The 25,832-nt window shown below is 48.9% G+C and overlaps 8 protein-coding genes across 8 annotated transcripts; 5 read left to right on the plus strand and 3 right to left on the minus strand.

Annotated features, from left to right (window-relative positions):
* Window positions 1-119: 119 nt before the first annotated feature.
* On the minus strand, window positions 120-773 carry COCVIDRAFT_12918 (carbohydrate-binding module family 18 protein; the record flags this gene model as incomplete). Its single annotated transcript, XM_014704791.1, has 2 exons — window positions 120-613; window positions 671-773. 2 exons carry the CDS (start codon window positions 771-773, stop codon window positions 120-122), a joined length of 597 nt encoding a protein of 198 aa, XP_014560277.1.
* Window positions 774-3,357: 2,584 nt separating this feature from the next.
* Window positions 3,358-4,242, minus strand: COCVIDRAFT_34598 (hypothetical protein; the record flags this gene model as incomplete). The annotated part of the gene is made up of 4 exons (XM_014704881.1): window positions 3,358-3,460; window positions 3,507-3,931; window positions 4,005-4,095; window positions 4,148-4,242. The coding sequence occupies 4 exons, from the start codon at window positions 4,240-4,242 to the stop codon at window positions 3,358-3,360; spliced, it is 714 nt and encodes a 237-aa protein (XP_014560367.1).
* A 387-nt stretch (window positions 4,243-4,629) lies between these two features.
* On the plus strand, window positions 4,630-6,204 carry COCVIDRAFT_89531 (hypothetical protein; the record flags this gene model as incomplete). Its single annotated transcript, XM_014704882.1, has 1 exon — window positions 4,630-6,204. One exon carries the CDS (start codon window positions 4,630-4,632, stop codon window positions 6,202-6,204), a length of 1,575 nt encoding a protein of 524 aa, XP_014560368.1.
* A 167-nt stretch (window positions 6,205-6,371) lies between these two features.
* COCVIDRAFT_23513 (carbohydrate esterase family 1 protein) lies at window positions 6,372-7,214 on the minus strand (the record flags this gene model as incomplete). The annotated part of the gene is made up of 1 exon (XM_014704810.1): window positions 6,372-7,214. One exon carries the CDS (start codon window positions 7,212-7,214, stop codon window positions 6,372-6,374), a length of 843 nt encoding a protein of 280 aa, XP_014560296.1.
* Window positions 7,215-9,373: 2,159 nt separating this feature from the next.
* On the plus strand, window positions 9,374-11,944 carry COCVIDRAFT_34601 (glycoside hydrolase family 93 protein; the record flags this gene model as incomplete). The annotated part of the gene is made up of 4 exons (XM_014704883.1): window positions 9,374-9,897; window positions 9,952-10,555; window positions 10,897-11,613; window positions 11,666-11,944. The coding sequence occupies 4 exons, from the start codon at window positions 9,374-9,376 to the stop codon at window positions 11,942-11,944; spliced, it is 2,124 nt and encodes a 707-aa protein (XP_014560369.1).
* A 918-nt stretch (window positions 11,945-12,862) lies between these two features.
* Window positions 12,863-14,768, plus strand: COCVIDRAFT_23515 (hypothetical protein; the record flags this gene model as incomplete). The annotated part of the gene is made up of 7 exons (XM_014704811.1): window positions 12,863-13,010; window positions 13,080-13,102; window positions 13,194-13,211; window positions 13,276-13,588; window positions 13,643-14,403; window positions 14,454-14,650; window positions 14,699-14,768. The coding sequence occupies 7 exons, from the start codon at window positions 12,863-12,865 to the stop codon at window positions 14,766-14,768; spliced, it is 1,530 nt and encodes a 509-aa protein (XP_014560297.1).
* Window positions 14,769-15,141: 373 nt separating this feature from the next.
* Window positions 15,142-18,925, plus strand: COCVIDRAFT_89663 (hypothetical protein; the record flags this gene model as incomplete). The annotated part of the gene is made up of 17 exons (XM_014704884.1): window positions 15,142-15,202; window positions 15,253-15,770; window positions 15,840-16,098; window positions 16,148-16,221; window positions 16,271-16,358; window positions 16,404-16,455; window positions 16,519-16,554; window positions 16,602-16,824; window positions 16,877-17,004; window positions 17,053-17,198; window positions 17,245-17,425; window positions 17,469-17,563; window positions 17,611-17,780; window positions 17,830-17,964; window positions 18,021-18,315; window positions 18,368-18,543; window positions 18,698-18,925. The coding sequence occupies 17 exons, from the start codon at window positions 15,142-15,144 to the stop codon at window positions 18,923-18,925; spliced, it is 2,865 nt and encodes a 954-aa protein (XP_014560370.1).
* Window positions 18,926-19,591: 666 nt separating this feature from the next.
* Window positions 19,592-25,100, plus strand: COCVIDRAFT_34603 (hypothetical protein; the record flags this gene model as incomplete). Its single annotated transcript, XM_014704885.1, has 6 exons — window positions 19,592-19,846; window positions 19,895-20,655; window positions 20,706-20,784; window positions 23,063-23,381; window positions 23,520-23,665; window positions 23,718-25,100. The coding sequence occupies 6 exons, from the start codon at window positions 19,592-19,594 to the stop codon at window positions 25,098-25,100; spliced, it is 2,943 nt and encodes a 980-aa protein (XP_014560371.1).
* Window positions 25,101-25,832: the final 732 nt, after the last annotated feature.

The following is a 25,832-nucleotide window of genomic DNA, read 5'->3' on the forward strand; positions in this document are numbered from 1 at the left end:
CATATCATGCAAGTCATAGTATCTATTTTCTCGCGTCGGCACGCTCTCGTCTATTCATCTAAGGCTTTGAAGAATTCCAACGTAGCAGCTTCTCGGATCCCTCTACTCAAACAACACACTTAGTTGCACTTTCCCCACTTGCTCTGGCACCAGTTGGCAGCACCGCAGAAGTCCTCGCCAGTACCGCAGAAGTTTGATCCAGAGCAGCAAAGACCAGATGCGCACTTCTTGTTAACAATAGGACCGCAAGTCTCTCCGGCTTGCGAGACGCCCTTCTCGCCAGCAGGCTCAGCAGGTGCCTTTTCGTTATCGCACTTTCCGAAGCCGGCCTGGCATCCGGTACCGCAGTAGAGGTTCTGGTCCTGAAGGTCGTTCTTGGGTCCGCAGTGGCCAGCCGAAGAGCAGCAGCGGTAGAAGTAACCGTTGGCTCCTGCACCAGGGCAGCTCACGCCACCTTGGGCGTGACCGCAAACGTCAATCTCAGGGACGCCGTCGGGGAAAGTCTGGGCGGGAGAGCTGCCGTTGCACTTGGAAGAGGCACCAGAGAAGTTCTTCAGGCAAGTCTTGGCGTCGCAGTGGTCGTTGGTAGTTCCGCACCAGCCGTATTGGGAGCCTGAGTAATGGGTCAGTAAATAATCTCATGGTTTCGAAGAATTATGCTAAAACTTACAACACTCGCCCGAAGCGCACTTTGCGTTTCCATTCTGAGGACCGCAGTTTCCGGCAAAGACACCGGAGGCCAGGGAGAGAAGAGCGAAAGTAGAGAAACGCATTATGATTAAGATTAAGGTTCTTCGATTTCAAACTTTGTTAAAAGAGTGGGTATTCGTTTGTATGACGAGAGTAAGCGAGTGCAAGGCGATGAGTTCGTACTGATGACCCGATGGAGAGAAAAGAAGAGCCATTTGGAAGCGGGAAACTGAGCTTTTAATGATAGACCCCTCTCGTATTTCCCGGTCCCCAAAGAGTAACGAACTGCATCCAATGACAGTGGTAGCCCTGCGGCGGCTCGTGTGTCTCCACAAAGGCTGCTATCGAGGGTGTGCATTGGCTCTGCGCTAGAATGGTCTGCTTGCTGCTAACTGGCTGTTGCGCACAAAGTCAATCCCACATACGATGCTCGTGCCTGAACGCACAGACATTAGGGCTGTGAGGACTGGGCTGTCTTTTTTTGTTCGGAAATTTCGCATAGGGCACCGGTGCAATCAGGCCAATTCGGAAGGCCGGCAAAGTGCGTGAAACGACCAAGCTTGCCACTTTGGGCTCACGCGCTATGCGGGATGACGAAGGGCATCGTACTACTTACATACTGCAGATAACGGGACAAAGGCTGCTTATAGTGCCCAATAGATTTTTGCGCAATCAAAGGGCATGTTGATCGCTTCTGCTCCCGTCGTATCAGAACTAGATTGAGTTTGTGCAAAAACAATTGGAGGCGAACGACGGAAGGTGATCCATTGGGGCCGCCCTACGTACCTACAAAATAAGCACTCGCTTAGCGCAGATTGGCTGGCTGGACCAAGACTCTACCCCTGATTCTCTTCTTATCGGCGAGCAAAGCTTTTGAGGCGGAAGCTTGACAGGCGGAGCTACTTATTAGACGAGACGGCGACGGACGGGACGGTACTGACAGAATGACACAAGGGAGGCGGCGGGCCATGTTGAGAAGGAGAGAGAGTGCTTACCTGCAAGTAGTACATTAGACCGGGGCTAGAGCTTCTAGATCATTATTCTGCTGACGCCCCCTGCTCGGCTGTACCTGAGGCGCCGTGAGTCCGGGGCAGACAAGAATAGACCTGTTACAACATCATGCGATGAATTTACATACAAAATGCAGGACCTAGTACACCGCCCTTGCTATACTGTTTAAAAAATTGAACTAAGCACGAAGTTGTGGCCGATAGTCAAACCAATCTTTCCCTCAGGTATTGGCTAGTATGTGTGCATGACTCGGTCTGAAAAAAGAACATCTTGGGGCTGGTTCAGGCCGCCGAGCTACTGCGTGATTGAACCGGAATACGAATTTCACAGTGCAAAAGGCAGCCGATCTGCTCTGCGCAAATAAGAAATAATGAACTCCTGATCTTGCTTCCCGGAGCGGTGTGCATCGTGTACATGCAGAGTGCTTTATCGGACCTATCCCGCCATCCGTACATGTATAGATGCGTTGTTCAATACACGCCCCTGGTGTATGTGAGTAAGCAACTATTTATCAAGAGTTGTTGCGGTGGTTACCCCCTATTTCATATCCTATGGCAGATACCTGTCAATCCTTGCACATCGACATTCTTCCTGAAAAGTTTGACAACTGAATTATATACGATTTTTCCTAGGAAGTCAAAGTGTTTTTGAGCAAACAATATTCGATATGCCTCCACAGACTACTATATCCAAGATAAGGAATTAGCTTACATACTGGCTTCACATAGCGTAATATGTATTCAAAATCTCATATCCAAAACACTAATATCTTAGTTGTTCGAAGATAGGTTATCGGCAAGGAGTTTGGTGCTCCACATGGCGTTAGCGTGGCCTGAGAAGCCCGAGTTTCTCTCTCGAAAATAGAGAAGAGAAGGAGAAGAAGAAACCAAGAAGAGGTTGGGAATTGAAAACAAAGGCAAAAACGTATATTTTCGACACCGAGACTCTATAGTCTTTGCCTACAGACAACACCTTCGGATGGCAACCACTCTTCACGTGAGCTCTTTGCCTCAGCACCTTCTCTTTGACAATACCGAAAAGTCAAAAAAAAAGATATTTTCCGACACCGGGAATCGAACCCGGGCCTTGCCGGCGCTGTGAAGCGAACTGACTCTGGATGAGAGCGGCAAATCCTAGCCACTAGACCATATCGGATTTTGATGGAAATTCGAGAATTTAGTCAAAATAACAATTGAGTGTTGGTACTTGAGGAATGTTGATCCAATAAACAATTGCAAAGCGGTGGAGCTTCAGGTCGAAAATAAGTAATGGGAAAATCTCTTCAACCCGGGCCCACTTGGATGAAGCGACTAACAGATGTTTGGTTTGATGGTATTTACGACAGACTCTCGTATGGCTACTAAAACCCAAGCGACAACTGTATGATCGATCTCAATAGGGCGAACATAGCAATGAGTGAATATGGTTGCCAAGCGACCAAAATCTATCTCTGACATCCCAATGTGTAAAGTAACCCACATTTACATGCGGTCTAGAAGAAAGTATACAAACTGCCGGCACCTGTCATTTTGTGTCATCGCGCGGATGATTTGATTCTACATCGCGCTTCTTGTACCACGCAAACCAAGCAATGACCAATGTAATGACTATGACCAGTGCCGTAGTCACTTCTTTCGAGCCGGATTTGTGGGCGAGTCAGGCGCTTGACTCTGAATTTTTGTCTAGCGGAGGTATTTGTTGGTTAAGGTATGACTCGAGGTGGTCAATCTCATCGGGATCGGCGCTGTGGACGAGGCCCCTGATTCTCGTTAGAAACAATCTTCTGCTGGCTGTAGAGGACATACTTGTAGGTCCTGAAGTCAACTTTGTATCCATGCTTCTCGAGCTCTTCAGCACTCTTCTTTCCCCATTTGTGTGCGACCACTTGGTCTGCATCGCCGTGGCCCATAAAGATGGGGGTGTTTTGGTTCGGGTTGCTGGTTGGAATCATGTCCTTGATCTTGTTCTGCAAGAGCAAGTAGCAGCTCAAGCCAAAAATGCCTCCCAGCTGCTCCTTGTATGTTACTCCTGAAAGTATGGACATTGCGCCACCCTGCGAGAAGCCTCCGATCACTATGCGGTTTGCAGCTATGCCTTTCGAAACCTCCTGGTCGATGAGCGAATGGAAGTACTTCTGAGATTGGATGATGCCTTCTTCATCCTCGCTGCGGCCATCCAGATTACCCAGCTCTTTGATATCGTACCATCCTGGCATACTCATGCCCATGTTCTAAGTTGTGTATTAGCATTCATGCTGTGTTTGCGCCGCAGCATCTGCGAAGGATCGATGGTTGGTCACGAACCAGGGAGATTGGGATATTTGGAGCATTCGGAAAGATGAAGGAGACCTCCTCAAACTTGCTTCGTCTGCGCCAGTTCTCTGCGAGAAATATCCTACTCTTGTCAGAGTCTACAGAATCATGTTACGTTACTGAGCGCTTCCTACCAGCCAGCCCCGCTGTCTCCGAGTCCATGAGCCACGATGACCGTAGCGGTGTGTCGCTTGAGCGCAGGGACGATTAGAGGTGCTTTGTGAGCCATGCTGAAGTCAACTATGTGGGGGTGTAGAGTAACGTCTCGACAGCAGACGGTACGTGGGGTAGCTGGAAGCAGTCAGACTCGGGACCATGTGGGCCTCGGCGTGTCTTCCTGCACGCTAAAGCAGGAACAAGGGTCCGAGCTCCAATCATCATCATCGACGTCATGACCTATCTAGTACTATCCAGTGGCGATTCACTCTATAATTCACTACCCTCTCTGATTTGGAGACGTATAAAAAGGTACCTTCTAATTGTTACTCTTCTGGCTCCTACCACGACGATTGTGTCCGCTAATGCGTTCAAAATACTAGTCAGGCTTCTTCTGGCATCGCGGCCAGGTACCTTCAGGGGCGCAATCCATTTCTCACAATCAACACGCTCATCCCATATGGTACGAGCTACAAGGAGCTCTGCCGCAAAAGGCAGAGCTGCACAAGTACTACCAGTCATTGGTAAAGATTCAGTACAACTTTCCAGTCCACCTACGACACCAGAAGCACCCAACTCCCGAAAGAGGAAAGCTATCAAGGCGGAAGGCTCACCAGAAACCAAGACCAAGGATACGCCTGTTGCACCCAAGAGCGCCAAACGAGCCAAGAAATCTGTAGTAAAGCAAGAGGACATCAACGACCTTCCGCACAACCTTGGTGTTATTCCAGATCTTCCAGTCAAGCGAGAAGACGATGATGACATCAAAAGAGACTCGGCAAAGAAGACAAAAAAAGCAACCAAGAAAGCGAGTGTGAAGAAAGAGGACGTTGGCGATGTTGTTGACAAAGCAACCACTACAACTCCAAACAAGAAGAGCAAGGGTAAGACTGGGAGTTATGGCCTTACACCCGGCCAAACGCCATATCCAAACTACCCACATCCAACTGCAGAAGAATGTGAAGAAGTCACTCGTCTCTTGTCGAAAGTACACGGCAAGGTAGAAGCTCCGAAGACCATTCCCACACCATCGCTCGATGTCTCAGGGTGCGGAGAAGTACCCTCAGTCCTTGACGCTCTTATACGAACACGTCTTTCTGCTGCAACGTCTGGAACAAACTCATCCCGCGCTTTTGCAGGCCTTGTTGCCAAATTTGGAATTTTGAAAGAAGGTATTGGCAAAGGCAGCGTAGACTGGAACAAAGTGCGCCAAGCAGACCAGAAAGAGATATTTGAAGCAATCAAGAGTGGTGGACTAGCCGATGTCAAAAGCAAGGATATCAAGAAGATTCTGGAAATGGTCTGGGAAGAAAATCAGGTGCGACGGAAAGAGCTTCAATCTCCGTGTGACAAAGCGCCAGGTTCCACCAATGAGGCGGAAGAGGAGAAGAGTGCAGAGATCGAAAAGGCAAGCCAGGATGTCATCTCTCTGGACCATCTGCATCTACTCTCAAATGACGATGCCTTCAACGCCCTCACCAAGTACCCTGGTATTGGACCCAAGACAGCATCGTGTGTACTTCTCTTTTGCCTTCAACGACCTTCATTCGCTGTTGATACGCACGTCTTCCGACTCTGCAAATGGCTAGGTTGGGTACCCCCGTCAGGCGATTCCAGGGGTCTTGCTCCAGGTGCGAAAGGCACTTTCGCTGGTCCAACACGCAATTCAACGTACGCTCACTGCGAAGTTAGAGTACCAGACCATCTGAAGTACCCACTACACCAGTTACTTATAAAGCATGGGAAAACGTGCCCAAGATGTCGAGCAATCACGGGTGAGAGCAGCGAAGGGTGGGAAAAGGGCTGTCCAATCGAACATCTAGTCCAGAGGACAGGCGGCCGCAAAGATTTCGGCACAAGCCCAAAGGGAGGAAGCGCAAAAACTTCAAGGAAAAAGAAGAGAGTGACTGAGGAATACGAGAGTGATGCTCAGAGCAGTGGTGTGAGTGACGCTGAGAGTGCTGAACTAAGCGACGTGGTGAGCGATGCAGAAATAGAACAATCGGAAGAAGAGCAGTCAGAAGGTGAATATTGATGTTCATATGTACATTGAATTTTGAAAGCGAGCATCTACTTTGTATATACAGATTTTCTATGTAGTGTCTTCCCTCGCGTATGTCGATTTAGTCCAAAATCGACAAGTCATGTTGTGCAACAGCTGAGTATGTCTTGTTGCCCCTGTTCAACCGAAGCATTGTTGCCTTAGGTGAACTGGCTGAAGAAGGCCCAGACCTCCTTGGGTGTGAAGCTCTGAGCGCCAACATCGTTTCCTGCATCTCCGGGAAGCGCGACGTGGTCTCCATCGAAGGAAGTCCATTGAGTTGGGTACTTGCATCCATCGTATACGGTCTTGACGCGCTGGCGGCTGTTGGGCGATGGGTCGGGTGCGTTCTTAGACTGGCATCCATTAAGCTGGACAAAGCGGTCACGGATCTGCTTTCCGGAAGAGATGGGCAGAACGCTGTCCTTGACACCGTGTTGACCGTAGAACGCAATGGGGGTGTTGCCGCCAGCACATCCAGAGAGGGTGGCACCAGACAAGACAGCAATACCTCGGAAGTCAGCCGCCTTGCTGCAAGCCAGGCTGAAGGACATGGCACCACCGTAGGAGAAACCTAGGGAGAAGCGGAGCTTCTCGTTGACACAGAACTCGTCGTCAATCTGCTTCCTGACTGCGTCAAGGAAGGCAATGTCCTCTCCATTCTGGTTTCCCCATCCCCTGTTGAGACCGTCTGGGGCTACAAAGATGGTGCTCTCACCGGCAAGAGCAGCGAGGCCGTAGTAGGGAGCAGCTCCACTAGCGACCGCGTTCATGTCACCGTTGAGCCAGTGCAGGCCAAAGATGAAGCGGTATTGACGCTTGTTATCATAGTTTTGAGGCACGCGAAGAGTGTAGCGGCGCTGCTTGTTGTTGACTGTGATGGTGTGAACACCACTGTTCAGTCTTGGGGTTTTTCCACAGCCAGCTGTCGCAGCGGACACAGAATCGAGAAGTGAAAGGAAGAGAAGGGCACCAAGTGCGAAGATAGAAGCTGGGCGAAGCATCGTGAAGTGCTTGTTGTTTGTTTCTGAGTTTCGTGCTGGTGTTTCTACAACTGTTGAACCTCAACGGCCTTTAAGTATATTTTGAAATCCCCACATTTTCTCCAGACTGAAACATTCACGCCACTGTTTCTAGAGAGTAGATCACTATGGAACAGGAGGGTTGCTACTATCGGGATTTATGCTCAGTCCCCATACCAAGACTTTTTGACACTGAAATAAAGACAGAGGTTAGTCAAGATACGAGCTCCGAAACCAATTGGAAAGCTCAGAGGATAGAGAATTCCGAGTCAGAGGGTCCCATAGCACTTCGAGTAAATGATGCCAAGAGCCTTGGACAGCCGGCAGTTCCTCGGAGTGCCTCCAGAAGTCTTGTTTTTGTGTTAGTCTCCACGTTTATGCAGACAATGTGCTTCTCACGGAAGAATAGAGTGGAGAAATCCTGCAAGCCATTTACGCACCCCCCGCATTCCTGCTCAACTGCCGCTTCCGGGTTGGACTTCCAAGTTTTTGACATGAACACGGGCGGTGTCGATCACCTTATGTGGCTGAAACAAGGCCCATAGCCACATACTAGCCACAGAAAGTCACGTGACTTCGTACCATCAAGTGCTTCCCCGCTTCCAAACGGAAAGATTGCCCGAGTTGTCGGGCCATTTTCGTCGCACCTCTGCACCATTTGGCAGCTGTTTCCGTATTTCGAGCACGCGCAAAACGGCGAAAACAGAAACAGAAAGGCCGGTGGCTGATTACCAAACAAAACAACAGGCATCACACTTTGCCAGCTGTCCCCCTTAAATTTCCCCGCCAATGCCAGCGACCCAATACAGAAAAAGTGTTCCATACCGGCAAATTCGAGTCTTGGGGTTTCGTCATGCTCATGGTCAACGTCCAAGGTGTAAGCGATGGTCAGAAATCCGCTGAGCCATCGGCAAAATCTGCTAGGATTACGAAGATAACATCCAAAACTCGAATACTACAAGACACGACTCTAAATTTATTCGACTTATTCACGTCTGTTCCACAGCCAATCTGGTTGTGCTTTCCTCGGTTCTTAGTACGGGGGCTCCGGGTGTGCCGAACGAGCCGGTTAAAAGCTGCCTGTATGACATCAACCAGAACCATAGCAAAAGAATAGCTACAATCACTGTAAAAGCCAGTGAGTATTACATAGAAGACTGAGAATTCTCACTCTTTACAGTGGAGTACATTTGGTACCTCTTGAGGCTAAGCAGTACGCGATGTAGGATGCGGGTGAGCAGCCGCACTCTTACACAGTACTGTGTAGTGTATGTATGAGGTGATTAGGGGCAGTCTAATCCAATTCTATCGGCGCACTGGCATTTGAGCGAACCCTATCGGTGGTATTTACCGATCCTCCCGTGATGAGATGCGTGACAGGAACATTCTGAAGCCTGACAAGTCCAGGCAAGAGGACGATTTCCCCCTTCAACAGCATAAGCATGCAACTCGCGTTTACTCCATACTTTTTAAAGTATGATGGCTGTATGCAGATGGTAGAGACTGCAAGTTTCATCCGCCGGTTAATAGGTCTAATGCGTAGTCAAGCTGCATGTGTGATATTATCTGTTGCTCCCCTGGGACCAACTGCCGGGTATATCACCAACTCACTCACACTTACTTATGTTGCATAGAAGTAAGCATTTGAAGGATCCATTGTGGATACATGCCAACTGGCCAAGGGTGTGCTAAGAGTCAACAGAGGCTAACCATGTTCGTGCGAAACGTTTACAGGTAGGTACAAGAATGACAACAAGACTTGAAGCCATACATATTCTCAAGGTGACACCGATACTTCAGACAGAAAGATGCAGAATACCCAGGCAAGTCACTGTGATGGACTCGGGCCGATGGGACATTGCGGAAGTCCCGTTGTGTCAGCCCTAGACTATCACAACACTATGCGAACGTTATCCCCCAGCAGCTAGGTAATTAGACCATTCTGTCTGACCAAAATCCCAGTAAGACCTCAGTGAGATCCCATTGAGTATACGTATTGCGGAATTATATATTCCTTGTGTGGCAAAAATGGTGCAAGAACATAGAAAGTATAAAAACTGGTCGTGGCCTGCGAAACATATCTTGACTCCTTTCTATCAGCAATTACCTGAACTTCCAAAGCAAAATATAATACCACAAATATGAAGCTCTATCCGGATATTCTGGCCATGGCCGCTATTTTCGCTAGCAATGTCGTTGCTTTCGATCCTTCGATTTTCAATACCAGCGACCCTAAACCATGGGGCTTCTTCGTGGACAACATCATCTACAAGCCCACTGGCAATGAGTCCATGACGTACCCTCGCTATACTGAATTGGATGATGGGACTATCATTGCAACTACATGGCTTCTAGGTCACACACCTGGTTACCAGCCCATCTTCGAGTCGAAGGATGGCGGCGCTACATGGAAGCACATTTCCAATTTGAACAGCATCGATGGTTTGGGCATAAATAATCAGCCTGCCCTAACGGTATTGACGGAGGCCATGGGGGGTTACGCGGCTGGCACTATCTTGGCCAGCGGTAACGTTTGGGGTAAAAACTTCAGCAGAATTGACCTATACGCTAGCAGAGACACGGCAAGGACTTGGGAGTTTGTGAGTCACATTGCCCAGGGTCAAGAGCCCGGCTCACAAAAGGCAATCTGGGAGCCATATCTTCTGTGAGTCTTGGTCATCTTGCGTCTTAGCAACTTGGAGGCTGACAATGACTCGAGGCAATACAAAGGCGAATTGATAGCCTACTACTCGGATGAACGTGACCCCAATCACAGCCAAAAGCTTTCTCATCAAGTGTCTTCCGATCTGAAGACGTGGGGCCCTGTTGTTGACGACGTAGCTTACGATGAGGTCGCTGATCGTAGTGGTATGACGGTCGTGACATATATTCCACCCATCAAAAAGTGGATTCTTGTACACGAACAGGGCTTTGGAAAGACGGTCTTTGGTGTCAATTACCCCGTCTACTACGTTCTGGCCGACTCTCCTGTAGAATTTGGCGACAACGTTGGCCAGCCTATCGTCATTGATGATCGTGCGCCCGGGTCCAGTCCGTATGTGGTCTGGAGCTCTCATGGAGGCCCCAATGGCACCATCGTGGTCTCTGATGCGTCAGACAGCCAGGTGTTCACCAATACGCACGGCGGCGCTGTAGACAAATGGGAGAAGCATGCTACGCCTGCTGCAGTGGTATATTCGCGTGCCATCCAGATCTTGAAGAACAGGCCGGAGCACCTGTTGATTTATGGTGGAGAAAGGTATAGTACTTTCACCCAGGGAAGTGGCCTTCCGTTTTCGGCGACTGTAGTCAATCTGACAGAGGTGTTGAGCGCACCTGCGTCGTAGTTATTGGAAAGGTGATGAGGGTGGATGACAAGAGCAACAAACCTGGCCTATCCATGTAGACAAGGTGGTTGGAATATACAGAATGTTTTTCAGTATTTGCTTTGTGACACTGTTATTGCATATTGCATGTGATTATGATGATATGAGGGGAGGGAAGGTGACTTGGACGCACGTGAAGAGGCGCCCACGCTACTCGGCCTCTTCCCCACCAAACGCGCTTGTCAACACTACGTCGACGCGTCTCTATTCCCACACAACGTCATCATGGTAAAGCGCGGACAAGTCCTCTGACGTGTTTACATGCTGACCCAGCATAGGCGCCTACGCGCTCTAGAAATAAGGAAGTCAAAAAGAAACGGAGGGGCAGACCACCAGGAAGTCGCAATTCCGCTGTCGGCTCGAAGCCAACGCCAAAGCCCGGTACAGCAAAGAAGAGGAAACCTTCAGCCAAACAGCAGCCACAAGAAGCCGAAGATGAGCTATCCCTAATCGAACCAGCTCCATCAAACCAACCAAAACCTCGCAAGCGCAAAGCTGACGACACTGCCGCTGCCGCCGCTGAGCCAGAAGCCCAGTCACGCAAGGAATATCTACGGCTCGAGGCAAAATCAAGGAGAATCACACGCGACCAAGTCGACAAATGGCCAGAAATATCACCTCAGGTCTTGGAGCAGATCCTTGCCGTGGTGCGCAATGCGAAGAAGGACACAGCTGAGACACAGCGGGACGAGCGGAAGGTCATGGCTGCATACAACACGCTCAACCCACTTGTACGAAGACTATCACGCCAACTCGCCGAGTCGCGGATCCCTCCTCAAGCCAAAGACATACACTTCAACATCGATAAGCTGACGGAGCGCAATGCCCAAGTATCGCGAGAGGTCACTACTGCGCGACACTCGAAGCAACTGCTCAGTGAGCAGATCAAGATCGCCGAGCACTTGCTTAGCAAGGACGAAGAATACCTGGAGTTGATGAAGAAGAACGCAAAGACGTGGAGGACTGAGTGGAAACACCAGCGGAAGCATGGACGCGTACGTGGCAATCTCCTGCTGTTTGGACGAAAAGATCGCTGACTTGCAGTAGCTCCACCCCTTGCTCCAACCCGGTGACGAGGTCACTACTGATGGCGACGGCCCTGAGGATATTGGTTTGAAACCACAAAGCACAGTAGATCTTTCGTCCCTCGACTCGCCCGACTCCGACCTCGGTCCGGTGCTTGAACAATTGAAGCGCAGCCTAAAGAACATGCAGAGCAATCATACCCAAGTAGAGGGCCTCGATACGGCAATAGGCAATGCACAAGCTGCGCTAGATGATGTCCTGTTTCGGCATGCCAATGCTGCACAGTATGCCAACTTGTGAAATATTGAGATGCGGATCCGGACAAGGGGTTTCTTTCCTTATCAAGGTAATGCAAACATACTAGGCGCATAAGACAGCCTTGGGGAAACAAGTGGCGTTTGTGGGGGTCGGCGTTTATCCAATACTTCAGGGCGGGTTTTACGATTGCTACCACTACTATATTTCGAGCACATGTAGTATACAAAGACGGCCCGTAAGAGGCCGTGGCAGGTTGGGCGTGGGGCTTAACGAAACTGCAAGACTTTCGGCATCCACCCCCATGTCCCCCAGTTTTGGAGCTGAGGGGGATCCGACAGAATGGTCATCGGAAAACGTGCATGGGGGGACTCTGGTAGCTTCAATACTTTCATGTAGTGTAGCAACAAAGTGCCAAAGGTGATTGGCTCCAGCTGGCTCTCATATCGCCGCAGAACCACACCTGCAGCTACCGTGCCTCGTGCCAAACTCGTGCAAAACCCAACAGATGAAGCGCTGTAGCGAGCAACGCGTGAACTGGATATTCTTCCTCTTGAGAAAAACAAGCCATGGGCGGGCCAAGTAGCTGCCAAACGGTCGGCTAACAGGGTGGGCGGCGCAGCTCCCCCGCCGGTTGCGTAGCAGTGGTGTTATTCCGGAATATTCCTTCGCTTCGGCAAAGCACGCGACCAGACATTCACTTGGCCCTCGTGTCTTTAAAACAATACACCTCCGCCACGCGTTTTCCGCCACGACAAACTCGTCCCTGCAACAAAGGTCGCGGCTTCTGGCGCTTGTCGACCTTCGCTGCTTCATGCGATGCTGCAGTGCGTGACGAGATCCCTGTAGTGACACCAATCAAGCCCGCGCATCTCCAAGAAAAGCATCCGGCTTCGACCCACCCACTTACCGCACTGGATGACGGAAGCTGCACGACGATCCAATGGATCTTCTCCAGTCGCCATGACGGAACACGGTGAGGCTGACAAGGCCAATGTTGCTTCCGAACAAAATGCGCCAAAGAGCGCCTCTCCTTCAAAGACCAAGGCCAATGCGACCGGCCCCGAGGCGCCTGCAAAGACCTCGAAAAAGCGAAGAAAGGTCAATCATGGTAGGCCTTGAATGCAGTGCATCTCCACCCGTCTCCACAGCCCTGCTGACTTTTGACGCTCCAATGTAGCATGCATCTACTGCAGACGTTCGGTAAGCCATAGCCAGTACACCAGCATTTGACACATGGCACTTTGATGCGTGTACGACAATTATTACTGCTTGCTGACCACATGCCAACCAGCACATGACCTGTGATCTCGTGAGTATACTCATCACCATCTTCTTCATGTTTTGTAGGCACGGTTGGACTTATGCGAGCATAGGAACGACCATGCACACGCTGTGTCAAGCGAAACATTGGCCATCTGTGTCGTGATGAGCCTCGAGAAGGTGTCAAGAAGGCCAAGTCCGAGCCAGACAATGGCGAAGGACAGAGCCAGCCTCCTCAGATCGAACCCGCCACGTCCGAAGCAGCACCAGCCGCCACTCTCCAGCAGCCCACTGCTCCAGATGCCGGACTCAACCTGGCACCGCATCAACTGCCCCCCAATGGAGATGCAAGCACGGCATCAGGTACTCAATCCGACCCCGTATCCGCGCCACAGCCGCCTGCTTTGACGGCTAGTAATCAGCCCTGTAAGTCACACTTCTTTCAGCCCCAAGCTCTCATCGTCACTGACAGCCTTAAAGTTGGGAACTATGATGGCTTGCTTTCATCGTCACAGAACAACTTTCAGGACATGCACTTTCATCCTTCATATATGTTCAATACCTCAGAAGTGAGCAATGAGTATAACCTGCTCAACGACTTTCTCAACAACAGCCTCATGGACGACGGTGCTTTCTACGGAGGCAATGACTTTCATTCTCTTTTTTCTGACGCTTCTCTTATGAATCCAATGGGCTCTCTAAACAGCAACTCTACCTTCAATCCCAATGGATCAAGGCAACAACAGCTGCTTCCACCACCTGCGCAGAATGCTGCTGCTAATACAGCACAACGGTCCGCAGGCGGGGTGCCTATTGACAAAGCAAGAGAGAGATACCTCATAACAGCCGCTGACCCGGCCGGATCGGATAGCCCGGAAGAGCGTATGAACAAACTACTCAAGGCAAAAGTAGATGCAGGACTATTGAAGCCCTTCAACTATGTTAAGGGTTACGCAAGACTCAACCAGTACATGGAGCAGAATCTGCAGCAAATATCCCGCGTCAGAGTATTACGCCAACTCGATCGCTTCCGTCCAAAGTTTCGAGAACGAATGCAGAGTCTGACCGATGTAGACCTGGTGCGTATCGAGATGTGGTTCGATAAGAGCTTGATGGAGTACGATCGTGTGTTTGCGAGCATGGCTATTCCAGCTTGTTGTTGGCGAAGAACAGGCGAGATTTACAGAGGCAACAAGGAAATGGCACGGCTCATTCACGTACCAATGTCAAAGCTACGAGACGTAGGTTTCTTATTTATCCCCACTGAGTCGATAGGTACTGACACATCAAGGGTAACATTGCTTTACATGAGATCATTGCTGAGCCATCCTTGGTATCATACTGGGAAAAGTTTGGTGCAATCGCATTCGATCACACTCAGAAAGCTATTCTGACGAGCTGCTCGCTGAAAAATCCTGATCCGAACTCCAAGGATCCCGAAATACGTTGCTGTTTCTCATTCACTGTCAAACGAGATGCGTGGAACATGTGAGTGTATGTACCCTTTCTACAATATTCTATACTGACAATCATTAGACCCGCGCTGATTGTCGGCAACTTTCTTCCTATAACCGAGGCTACCTCTGGCCCGTTACCTGCGTCATAGTACTTTGGTATGATTTCTGTATTCAAAACTGTACGATGGAGCTGCTGAGTTGTGGAGATTGCGCGCATATGATGTGACACATAACATACGTTTCATGGATTAATTGACTGGAGGGTTGCATGCATATGTGGTGGTGTGATTGCAGGTGCGAAAGATATCCATATCTGACTTTAGTGATGCGTTTGGGCTCCTTGTATTCTAGTTCTTTCTGTTTTTCAAAACAAAGCTTGTGCTGTGGACGTGAACCGTACCTTCCTCGTGATCGCACAGCTAGCTTCCAAGTGAGAGTCACATCCTGCCAACCTTACTACCTTACTACCTTCCCCATCATCCTCTTTCATCACACCGCATGTGCTATTGACCATGTGCAGTCATGCCGTCGTTCCAGTCTATAGCAAAAGCAGAGCGCGAAAATAAGCTCAAAGCAGTACTCGGTGAGTATAATGATCAGAGCTGATTGAATAGAGCACTCACCAGTGCATAGCTTTCGCCACAGCACTCATCCAGAGGGTCGAAGGCGGTGACGATACTACAATTGCAGATGATCTACAGTCTCATATTCGCACCCTGCCCCTCCAAGCCTCCTCTACAGTCCTCGCGAAGCAAGAGGAGCTTGACCGGCTTGGCACCGAGCTATGGAACCTGACAATAAGACTGCGACGCGACGAAACAGATGTGACTATTCGATCCAGTGATATTACTGCTAACCGAAAGCGTACTCTGTCTCTCCTGCGCGCCTTCTCGTTCTTGCTTCTCGACTCCGCCGGTGGTCACGATACAAAACACCGCCAGCGCAAGAACTGCATCCGTCTTATGAAGGTCGCGCTGAAAGCAGCTAGGGTGTGTATCCAAGGTGATGAGTTGACCACAGCGACTAAAGTGCTTGAACGTGCTGCGGACTATCAAGATGTCCTGAGTCAAGAAGGCGAAGATAAGCGTAGAGAGGAGAAGGAGCTTGCAGATGACTTAAGAGCTCAGTACTTTGCAGTTCGAACGACCTTGGTGAGTAATCTCAGCTGTGTTCAAAGTGAACTCCTTTGCAGTTGCTAGGTATAGCTCACTATGTTACAGGCATGGCGTCAAGATCGCATGGATACCGCAGAGCACTTGTTCATCAAATGCAAGCAGCTCATAACAACACTCGCACCCACAACAGCCGAAATCCTCGCAGACCTACTTTATGAAATCGGAAAAGGTGCTTTAACGAAGCGCGATTACAATTTGGCGTCTCGGTGGCTGGAACGAGCACACGACATCTTTGACGGACAAGACCTGGAGATGCTCAGTCCGGAAGTAGGAGAGCTGAGACTTAGCATCATGCAAGCCACTGGTACAATCTAGAACAGCTCTTGTGAAACTCCAGCTGATATATGCGCTAGTCCAGGCATACATGAAAATAGAGACACCCGAGAAGCAAGACAAGGCATGGCAGATGGTGAAGCTAATGGAGACTGTAAGATCTATCTATCGCCTGTTCTGATATGGCCCTAAGAAGGTTCTAGGACTTCGGAGATAAGATGGGAGTCTTGCTGCTAAAACTTGAGTTACTTTCCGAAACTGAAAAGATTGATACTACCGAGTTCTACAATGGTAAGGCCCCGGAATTTTCCAAAATCGAATTGCTAAAAATGACAGTTCTTCTACGTATGATTCGTACCATCGTTCTTAGTGAAACAAATTTCAAGGCGTATGTGACCCGAACGATGCCTAGTTAATTTGCATACCCATGGATCTAGCTAATTCCTAGTAGACTCATGCATCACATACAAAAACTAAATGAACACGAGTGCGCACTCGATCTGACATGTGTATTCAATCACTGACTTCATGAAGCAATGCTACAGCCATCAAGGCACTCGATGACTTGATAGATATACGCCTCTTCCGAGAAGAAAATCAACAATGGATTGAGAAAGCTATCATCACACGGATCTGGATTGGTACCACTAGAAACTTCTCTGAGAACGTACTTGAGAAACTGCAGGATCGCTTCGACGTCGTCTCACAAAATTTGCCAACTCCAATCTCTGCGCCTGCTACACATGCCGCGCAAACGGTAGGCTCTACATGTCTCCACTACTGAACCTATCATTGATCTGAACATGCAGTTACTATGGAAGTGTGTGGAATTAGCAGCAGGTCAAGAGAAACACAAAATGGCCGAAGCATGGTGCCACGTGTGCCTTCATCCTATATTCGAGAAGGCCGGGGTACAGAATCAAGCCAAAGTGTCAAGGTACTACAGATCGTTTTTGTTACTTATTAAGATATTCACAAAGTGTAGGAAGATCATCCAGTGCGCTCTCACTCGCCGAGACTACGAGGCGGCTAGGAGTGCATACGCTCGGATGACTGAAACTGGTAGAGATGAACCAGTGACACGGTATCTGATGTACAAGGTAGCATTACAAAGCGGAGATGCAGATTTTGGTAAGTGATTTATTAGCGGTGATTACTTCCTTTACTGATTATGCAGCTGCTGAATGCTTGAATAATATCTGTCGAAGTTCTGCTAAGGACGCGACACTTCTTTATGCTTGTGTGATGGAAGCCCAGAGAGCAGGAAATAAGAGACAAGCGATCAATGCCCTACGAAACGTTCTCGACAAATACCAGAATGGTGCTACAACAGGTATACATTTACCTGCACTTCTGCGGTCAGTCTTCTACTCCGAAAAGGCTTGCAGCTTCTTACATTAGCAGATCAACTACGCGTATGCTGCAATCTGAACTCATCAACGATGGTAAAATCGATACGGCAATTCTGGACCAGCTTTGTGAGTCATTCGAAGCAGGTATGTGAGAACAATTGATGTAAAGACTCTCATTTAACACTAGCAAGCCTGTGATCAAGCCAAGGCATCTCGAACTAGGCCAAGCACTCCTGCCAAAGAGCTGTTCACGGATGTAGAGTTCCAATGGTTCTCTAAGAACTCTTATAATCTATCACTAAAATATTGTGCTGAAATGCCCCCAGCACACCTCATCAGGCTCCTTGATTGCTGTGTAGAGGTCAGTACAGTCCGTCATCATGTGAAAAGAAGATATTGACGACCCTTAGTTCATCAAACTACTCAAAGAAAAAGGCAGCTCAAACACGAGTAGCGATCTAAGTCTTCGGTTGCTCTTCTGTGAGTTTCTCGCTGCTTGTACTTGGATTACTTTGGCGCGTGCGGAGGATAATGTTGAGCAAAATGTAAGTTTTACTCAGTGTACGTCTGAAGATTAGATCGACAATGACGACGTGCATAGGCCCAACAGTACTTGGAGGTTCGCAAACATAGTCAGAACTTCCGACGCGCCGTATCAGAAACCATGAATGGGCTCGGTCAGTCTGCTAAAGCCGACATAATCTCGAAACACTTCCAGGTTGTCAAGTTGGAACTTGAAGCTGCACTAAAACTTCGGAAATGGGATGAGCTTGACGAGCTCTTTGATCAATGCTGGGTATATAAGAACCCAGATCATTACGAAACATTGGCCGACCTTACTTTGGTCATCCATCAGTGCATTGTACAGGCAGAACTAGACGTCAAGTACCAGAAAAGTGAGCCGACTATAAAGAAACATTGTCAGAGCTAGGCTAATGAACCCTACAGAAGTACTATCTGTTCTCCAGAAGATCGTCAATCTGGTTAGCCGACAACCAGGTAGCGATATGCCAAGATTATCTCGATGGCTCCGATGCCTTTTCAGCCTCTCACTTCCGTTTGATGATGAATCTAGTCTCAGATGCATTGACCAAGTTACACATATCGCGGCGACAAAGCAGAGCGTGAGTCTCCAGTTTCCTAGTACTGTCACTATACTCTTCTGCACCCGTTGCGATAATAGCCTATCACTACCACCCTAATGTTAGGCATGCCACCAGTACTTTGAGATCATGCAGAGATGAAGATACTGCAGACTTGGCTAACAAGATGACCAAGGAAACCGAGCGCTATCCCAAGACGGAGTTGGAGTGGCTAGCGACCACCGCATTCAATCGCGCAATCGACTACTATGTGCAGGAGGACGATGAAAAGGCCAAGAGGTGGGCGGAAAAGGCATTTGTGGTTGCACAATGGATTGGTGATGCGGGAGCAACGCGAGATTTCCTTATGAAAAGGTTTTCGATTCTGAAGTTCAGTGAAGAGCGAACGGTACAAGCGGGGTGATGGCTGGCGTTATGGCTAACCGGGTCTTGCACAGCAGACAGGATGGCGCATTGAGTTTTAGCAGCGTAGCGTGCCTGGCATAAGTGGCTTCGCATGGTGTTTCCTCCACTCATCTCTGCCCGTTATGGATATATACGTAAGGATTCAAGGCGTACGCCCCACAGATTACGCCACAAAGTGGGCCTTGATGCCGAGTAACCCGCACCAACCACGCGTGCAAGCTACCGATGTCCTATTGATTGTGGCCTGAAGCGCACAACGTCTATACATGGTATTGGAGCATTAGCAATGGCTCAGGAGTCTGATCTGAGAACAGGGGTGGGTGGCGAATCGCCCAGGCTGTGAGCATGTTCATTGACTGACAGCAAGCATGCCTTGGTAGCGCTGAGACTGTTGCTACACACGCGACACATGCCCACTTTTGGTTGTAGGATCGTGCTTGTGACCCCTGTTCGTCCGGGGTCGATATCCACAGCAAGACTCGTTCTGCACCGACGCGTCATGCTGCTTGCTCGCTGGCTGCAATGGCGTTGCTTATTGCCGCGTACAGCAGCCTATCTCTCGACAAAACATTGTCTTCGACCTGGATCTCCTTAGACACCTCGCATCGTCAATACCCTACTGCCTCGGTCTCTCATCTACTTCCAGGGGTTGATCGGCGACACAATGCGGTTCGTGTCAAGGCTGCACGTATGTGCTGCCCTTGTTATTTTCACGATTTTGTACATCACTTGGATGAACTCAGCCGGCTTTGAGGAAACTGTACATACCGTATGGCGTGGAAGTGCGCATCGCATCGTGGTGTTTGGCAATGATTGGTCCGACACTGGCAGTTACCGTGTCTCGTCGCCAGCGTTATCTGCTATCGTTGCTCGCGACGCGGATCGAGGCGATTTGTGGGTAGAGACATTATGCAAAGAGGTAAGTGCCACATGTTCTGAAGAAGTCGTGGCCTGACACAAACTATAGCTCGAATGTGACACTGTTGACAACTTCGCACATTCAGTGCCAACGGCGGCTGATGGGGCACAGACTGGTGCTTTGGTTGACGCTGCAGTCTATGTGGAAGCCATGGGCTCAGAAAGCAACAGTAGCGCTGTCATGTCGTTTGACTTCAAGGCACAAGTGGAGCAGTTTGTCGCATATAACAAAGGAAGACAGCTCATCCCGCAACGCCTACGTAAAGAGGATGAGTGGACATTCTTCGCAGTCTACTTTGGCCTCTGGGACCTTCTGGAGTACTCGACACTGGAGAAGAGTATTGCAATGTACGCAATTGATAAGAGCATCACATCATTATTTCACCAACTTGATGTGTTGGCTGCAGACGCCCCTTTCCCACCCAAGGTCGTCATCCCGAAGATGATTGACGTTAGTTTCCTACCTCGGTTCCAGATGAAGAAGAAAGCTATGCGCGAGGCCCAATTCGCGGAGAATCAGCACCGACTCATCTTCTTGTGGTCTTATTGGAATCTGGTTTTGCATCGGACTGCGAAGAATTGGAAGAACGGTATAGTGTACATGCCAGAGGCGAACGAGGCGATCATGCAAGAGGTCCGGGCCAAGCAACTTCACTCGAAACAACTCTCGGATGCGTTTGGTGTTGGCAAACAAACGCCTCTTTTTGAACACATTGAGCAACCATGTCTAGCTTCGCAGCGGGGAAGTGCGGGCAGTCTGCAAGCATCCGACGTTCAAAAATGCTCCACGCCAGCTGAGCACCTATTTTGGTGGGTCACTCACAACACAAACGCACTGTCTCAAGCTGACCAAATAAAAGGGATGACGTTCAACTCAGCGGTCCGGCCCACGCACTAATAGGGAATCAAGCCGTCAGCCTCATCCGCGGAAACCAATCTGTGGACCGGGAGCAACAGACGCAGGGCTCCGACGACAAGGAGAAACCTGAGAAACAAGAGGCTGAACACTTCACACTCAAATTTCCTCCCGGATACTAGCAAGCTGTATCAACGTTCATTCCTAAGACACAAGATGCACCCCGTTTCGAGACAGACGGGAGATACTTTGAGATCAAGCGATCGTAGTCTTCCGAGCGCAACGCGACCTTGGCTGCCAGCGCTGTTTGCGCTACATGAAGACGCCGATGCCGTCGCTATACTAAGAAATAATACAGCGGCATTGTACCTGTATCGGCCCTCCCCTGGTCTACAATTAATTAGAGTTTTCTTTCTAGTCAGTGTTACACCGCCGTTGATGTTTACCTCTCTGTAACGGGTATTAGATGAGTCAACTTTGAACATAACTGGACATTTTTCTCGTATTTAGAACCTTGAAGAAAATGAATAACCTTTGATTACCCGATTATAGACCATAGCGTATATGTAGTATGTTCCAGTTAATAGGGGCTTCGAAAAAAAGACAGATATAAAGTGTCCCCAAGACTTATATCTACAAAGTCATTTAGTAATCCAAGTTTGTATCTCTAACGACCTTATTAAATATTGTTGACCTAAAATCTCTTTAACTATGATTGAAGATACATTATAAGATCAGAATATTGGCTGCTCTAGCTCTTTTTACAGGAGTGGATTGTTTCTACATAAGTAAAGTTATCTAATTAATTCATTTTAGTAGAAAATACTTCTTTTAATAGAATTATATAAATTAACCATTTATTCACTTTAGAACTGCGTCCTACCCGGAGAAGTAATGTATCCCGGCCTAATAGTTCGCTATGCACAGAATCCACCAGAAATATATCCCCCTAATCTTAACTGAAGCGAATGTTTCATATCCAGATCTTAATAAAAAGAACAGCCTTCGCTAATAATTCTAAAGGCTAGTTGGTGTTGCTTAATATTTGCACTATGTTGATTTACTAATATAGTAGTTGGGCACCAAATGGGTCAAATCTGAACCCAGCAATGATATTCCACATTGTTTTCTTAAAAAGAGTATCCTAATGTTTCCTTCATGAAATAGCTAAACTTTGGAAGAGGAACATTATCTAATCAAATGAACTCATACCAAATACTCCAACATTCTGTAAATAACGCCCGTCCCTTACGTGCCGGGAACGCACGTTAAACTACCTGTAGAAGGTTTCAGCATACCTGTCAGGCCTCTGTGGAGCAGCTGGCCCAGACACTGAACTAGGGTTAAGCGTAGTGAATGCGATAGCGAGGAATAGCTAGAGAGAGAGCTGCCATGCGTTTGAAGTACCTTGCGTCTATAGTGAACTGCTTGTTGTGATTCTTTTACGTTTGCGCTGCTTTTGTAGATATCTAGATATATGATAAAAATATAAAATTACCTTTAGGTAGAGGTTTAATCGTAAAGAGGAAACAAATTCCCTTAAGGAAAAGAATTAGCGATATATTTAAGTTCGAAGAAAGCTTAATTAGAGGTTGCTCTGCTAAATTAGTAGTAGTACAGACTTATGTATATTAAATACGGTTTTATTGTTTGGCGTTTGCTTTTCCGAGGGTCCGAAGTGCAAAACCGTCTTATCTCGGGGTGCGTCCCGGGTCCCAGGGATTGACATTAAAGACACTTTTTTAAAACTTGACCAAGCCCCTACAACGGTGCTTGATACTCAGCGACACTGCACATATTGCACTCCGCTTGTAGCATAGTGTGTTGGCTCGATATGCAGTATCTCTGTGCATCTCCCGAGACCGCGTCACTTGGTAATTACCGACAAAGAGCGTGTTACATTGTTATCATCCCTTGCATGGCGGCTGCAGGCGTGCCGCGATGTCTCGCGAATTGGTGGACAGGGCCTTTGCCGCTTTTGGACATTGGAGAACAAAGAAACTCCCAACAGAGGTCAACTACATTTGACTGGAACAATCATCTTACTGAATCGGAACGGCTACGCGTCCGCATGTCGCATAGTGCATTTAAAGAAACCTGGAATATTGCGTAGTCGATCCAATTCGTTGCCTCCGTACTCATTGAGAAGCGGGACAATGAATCGTGGCTTTCCTTGAGGAGGCTCATTAGCGTAGCTATCTTGTTGTTAATACCCAAAAAATGTTAGCAAGTCTAGTGCTGCCACCGATTGTTCGGACTTCACCTCCTCCGTCTTCACTTCCACTCTCCGCCGCGACTTTCTTCAACATTCCAAGGCGCTACGTCAAATCCACAATGCAAACGGAACATATTTGTCCACAGTCCCCTATAGATGCCGCGAAGCCCCCACAGAGTTTGCGCAAGAGTAATCGGATCCAAGAGACACGCTCCAATTCAATACCTAATCTTACCACCGAGCGCAACTACGAGGACGATCCATCACCGACTGGCACATCGTCTCCTCGGTCTACAAGGAAAAGGCATGCTTGCCTTGTGGAAGCATCTGAGAGCGAGGAATCTGGCAGTCCGACAGATGAGAAGCCACCTCCGAGTGCCACATCAACAACTGCTGGGTCTCCGGACTTCGTAGGCCACGTCTGTCTCTGTCAGCCAGAACCAAAGATACCCCGGCCCAGGAATGGTGGGTTTTAGATGTCTCTTTGTCTCGCAGCGGTCTATCTTCCAACTATATCGTCATAATCCGGAGTCCGAGTCAGAACAAAGAATACTGCTTTGTTTGTAGAAGATGCTTGCGCAGTCTGCTGACCACCCTTTACAGCATTTATCCTCTATCGGCAGCACCACCAGCAGGCTATCATTTCACGCAACCCTGGTCTCAACAACCCTGACATTTCCAAGATCATTGGTGAACAGTGGAAGACTGAACCTGAAGAGCGCAAGAAGATCTGGCAAGACCTCGCACAGGTTAGTATTGCAACTTTTTCTTGTTACAGATCTTCATGTTGATGCTGTTTAGGAGGAGAAAGCTAGGCACCAGGAACAGTATCCTGATTACCGATATCAGCCGCGTCGAATAGGCAAATCCGGTCCATCGCCTCTGAATCCTTTTGGCCAGCATACCACTGTTGACAAATATCGTTGTCAACGGTGTGGCGGTCGCAGTATCAAGACGCCTACTAGTCCATGTCTTGACCCTTCTGGTATCCCTATGTTGCCCCCTCCTAATATCACTGAAGGCATCACACCAACAACTCGCTACCTACCAGTGATCAGCAACCTTAGCATGGAGTCACCTGTTCACCCACGGGGTCACGGTCCTCCGAATCTCAACCACCTCAAATTGAGAGTCACTTCGGGGATACGCGACGACTCAGCAGCCCCGAGCCCTTCTACACCGAACAAGAAACGAAGGTTTGAATATGGACACCCACACCCTGCCCTCGGCCTCAGAGCAGATGGGCCCTACTTTCCCTCGACACAGTATGCCAGGCGCGAATCTTTACCTCCCATTCAGATACGGTATTCGCCCCCGAACAGCGCGACCATGCCGCCTCCCCGCACACCTCGTGATGGAAGGCTCTCGATAGTGGAGGTGGGACCGTCGTCTCACAGCTCCAGCCCTAAAAGCGTAGAAGAAGTTCTTAGTGCCTACGCGTACGGAAACAAGATCAAGCTTCTTGGCCGCATAACCCCTCCGTACAAGGAGCTCAGGGAGGGAATGCCATCTGGTAAAGAAGGCCGTGGCGCCATTATCGCTATCGAAGGTGACGATCTGGCTGCGGTCAAGGAGCTTTCAGAATGGCTCAACGAGCACCTTGCCAAACAAGGCGAGTTCAAGCCCCAAATCAACGAGCCACCAAGAGTTCCTGGCAACGATGGCAAGGATGTTACTTTCGACGATTATCTCGACTTGATCAAGGAGTGGCATGGCAAGAGCAAAGAGATGATTGAGTATATCACCACTACTTCTTCCGCCGCTTCCCCTTGTCAAGATATCATGTCGGACAAAGATGCTTCTACCAACACCACCACCTCGCGCAAAGACTCCGCAATGCTATGCGACTCACCCGCTGCGACCCTAAAGCCCGTCATCATCCTACCTACCTTCCAACTCCATGCATCTGTCGCATACGCGTCCCGCATCCCCATTCAAGACGCGTATAGCGCAATGGATCATTGGCAGTGGATGGCTACGCTCTGGCGGGGAACCGTGGGCCCGGATCTCACCCTGTATGTCAAGAGCTACGATGCCAAGGAGGGTCAGATCGGGCAAAAGCCTGAAATGGACGATCCTAGCAGGTGCTACACTGTGTTCAAGGAGAAGGAAGGGAAGTTTACCGAGCCCGATTTGAGGAGGGTTGGGTTTGAGGTTGGGGAGTGCATCAAGGCTATCAGGTAAAGATTGCTTGCTTGGACCTACGTATACTACGTACGGACAACGATTTCATTTGTAGAAGATAAGGTTTGGTGAGGCACGATGGATGTTTTTTTTCTTTTCTTTCTATCCCTCTTCTATTCTTTGTTACAGTGCTTCTCTGGTTTTGAAGAGATCATTGGTTGCAAGCCCCCCTGTCAGGGTTGTGACGCATTTGTGACGGGGCCTAAATTGGGGCTGCGCACAAGGTGTTTAACCCATTCATGGTACATAGCTTGGCACGCGATTCGGGGTGTTTTGGCGGTCTTACTACTATGCCTATTCTTTTAATAATACTCCGGAATTTCTACAGTCATGGTATATACTATATATATGACGGGTTTCCGTCGCACGCTTTGTTCATTACTATTTCCAAACCTCTCGTACCTCTGCCTGTCATAGCAGTTGCATACTATGCCATATTAATACAACTCGTCGCATAGCTAAAACTCAGTTCACGTGCTTTTGCTTACTACAAATAGCAATCAGCAGACAAAAGAACATGGAGATCTGGGGAATGCCGTGGCTGGCGGACTAAGGCTCCCGCCGGCATGCATATGACGCGAGTCCTCGGACAAACTGTTGCCAAAGCCGAGAACATGTCATAGCGCAGCTTTCACATGGCACGCACGCATCCACAACAGCTTGTCACATGCCGAACCCTCACCCAACCACAGAGCCTCATGCAGCAAATGCGCCGCGCTTGTCGACGGCCTT

This window comes from Bipolaris victoriae, assembly GCF_000527765.1.
Source record: "Bipolaris victoriae FI3 unplaced genomic scaffold scaffold_12, whole genome shotgun sequence".
Classification (NCBI taxonomy): domain Eukaryota; kingdom Fungi; phylum Ascomycota; class Dothideomycetes; order Pleosporales; family Pleosporaceae; genus Bipolaris; species Bipolaris victoriae.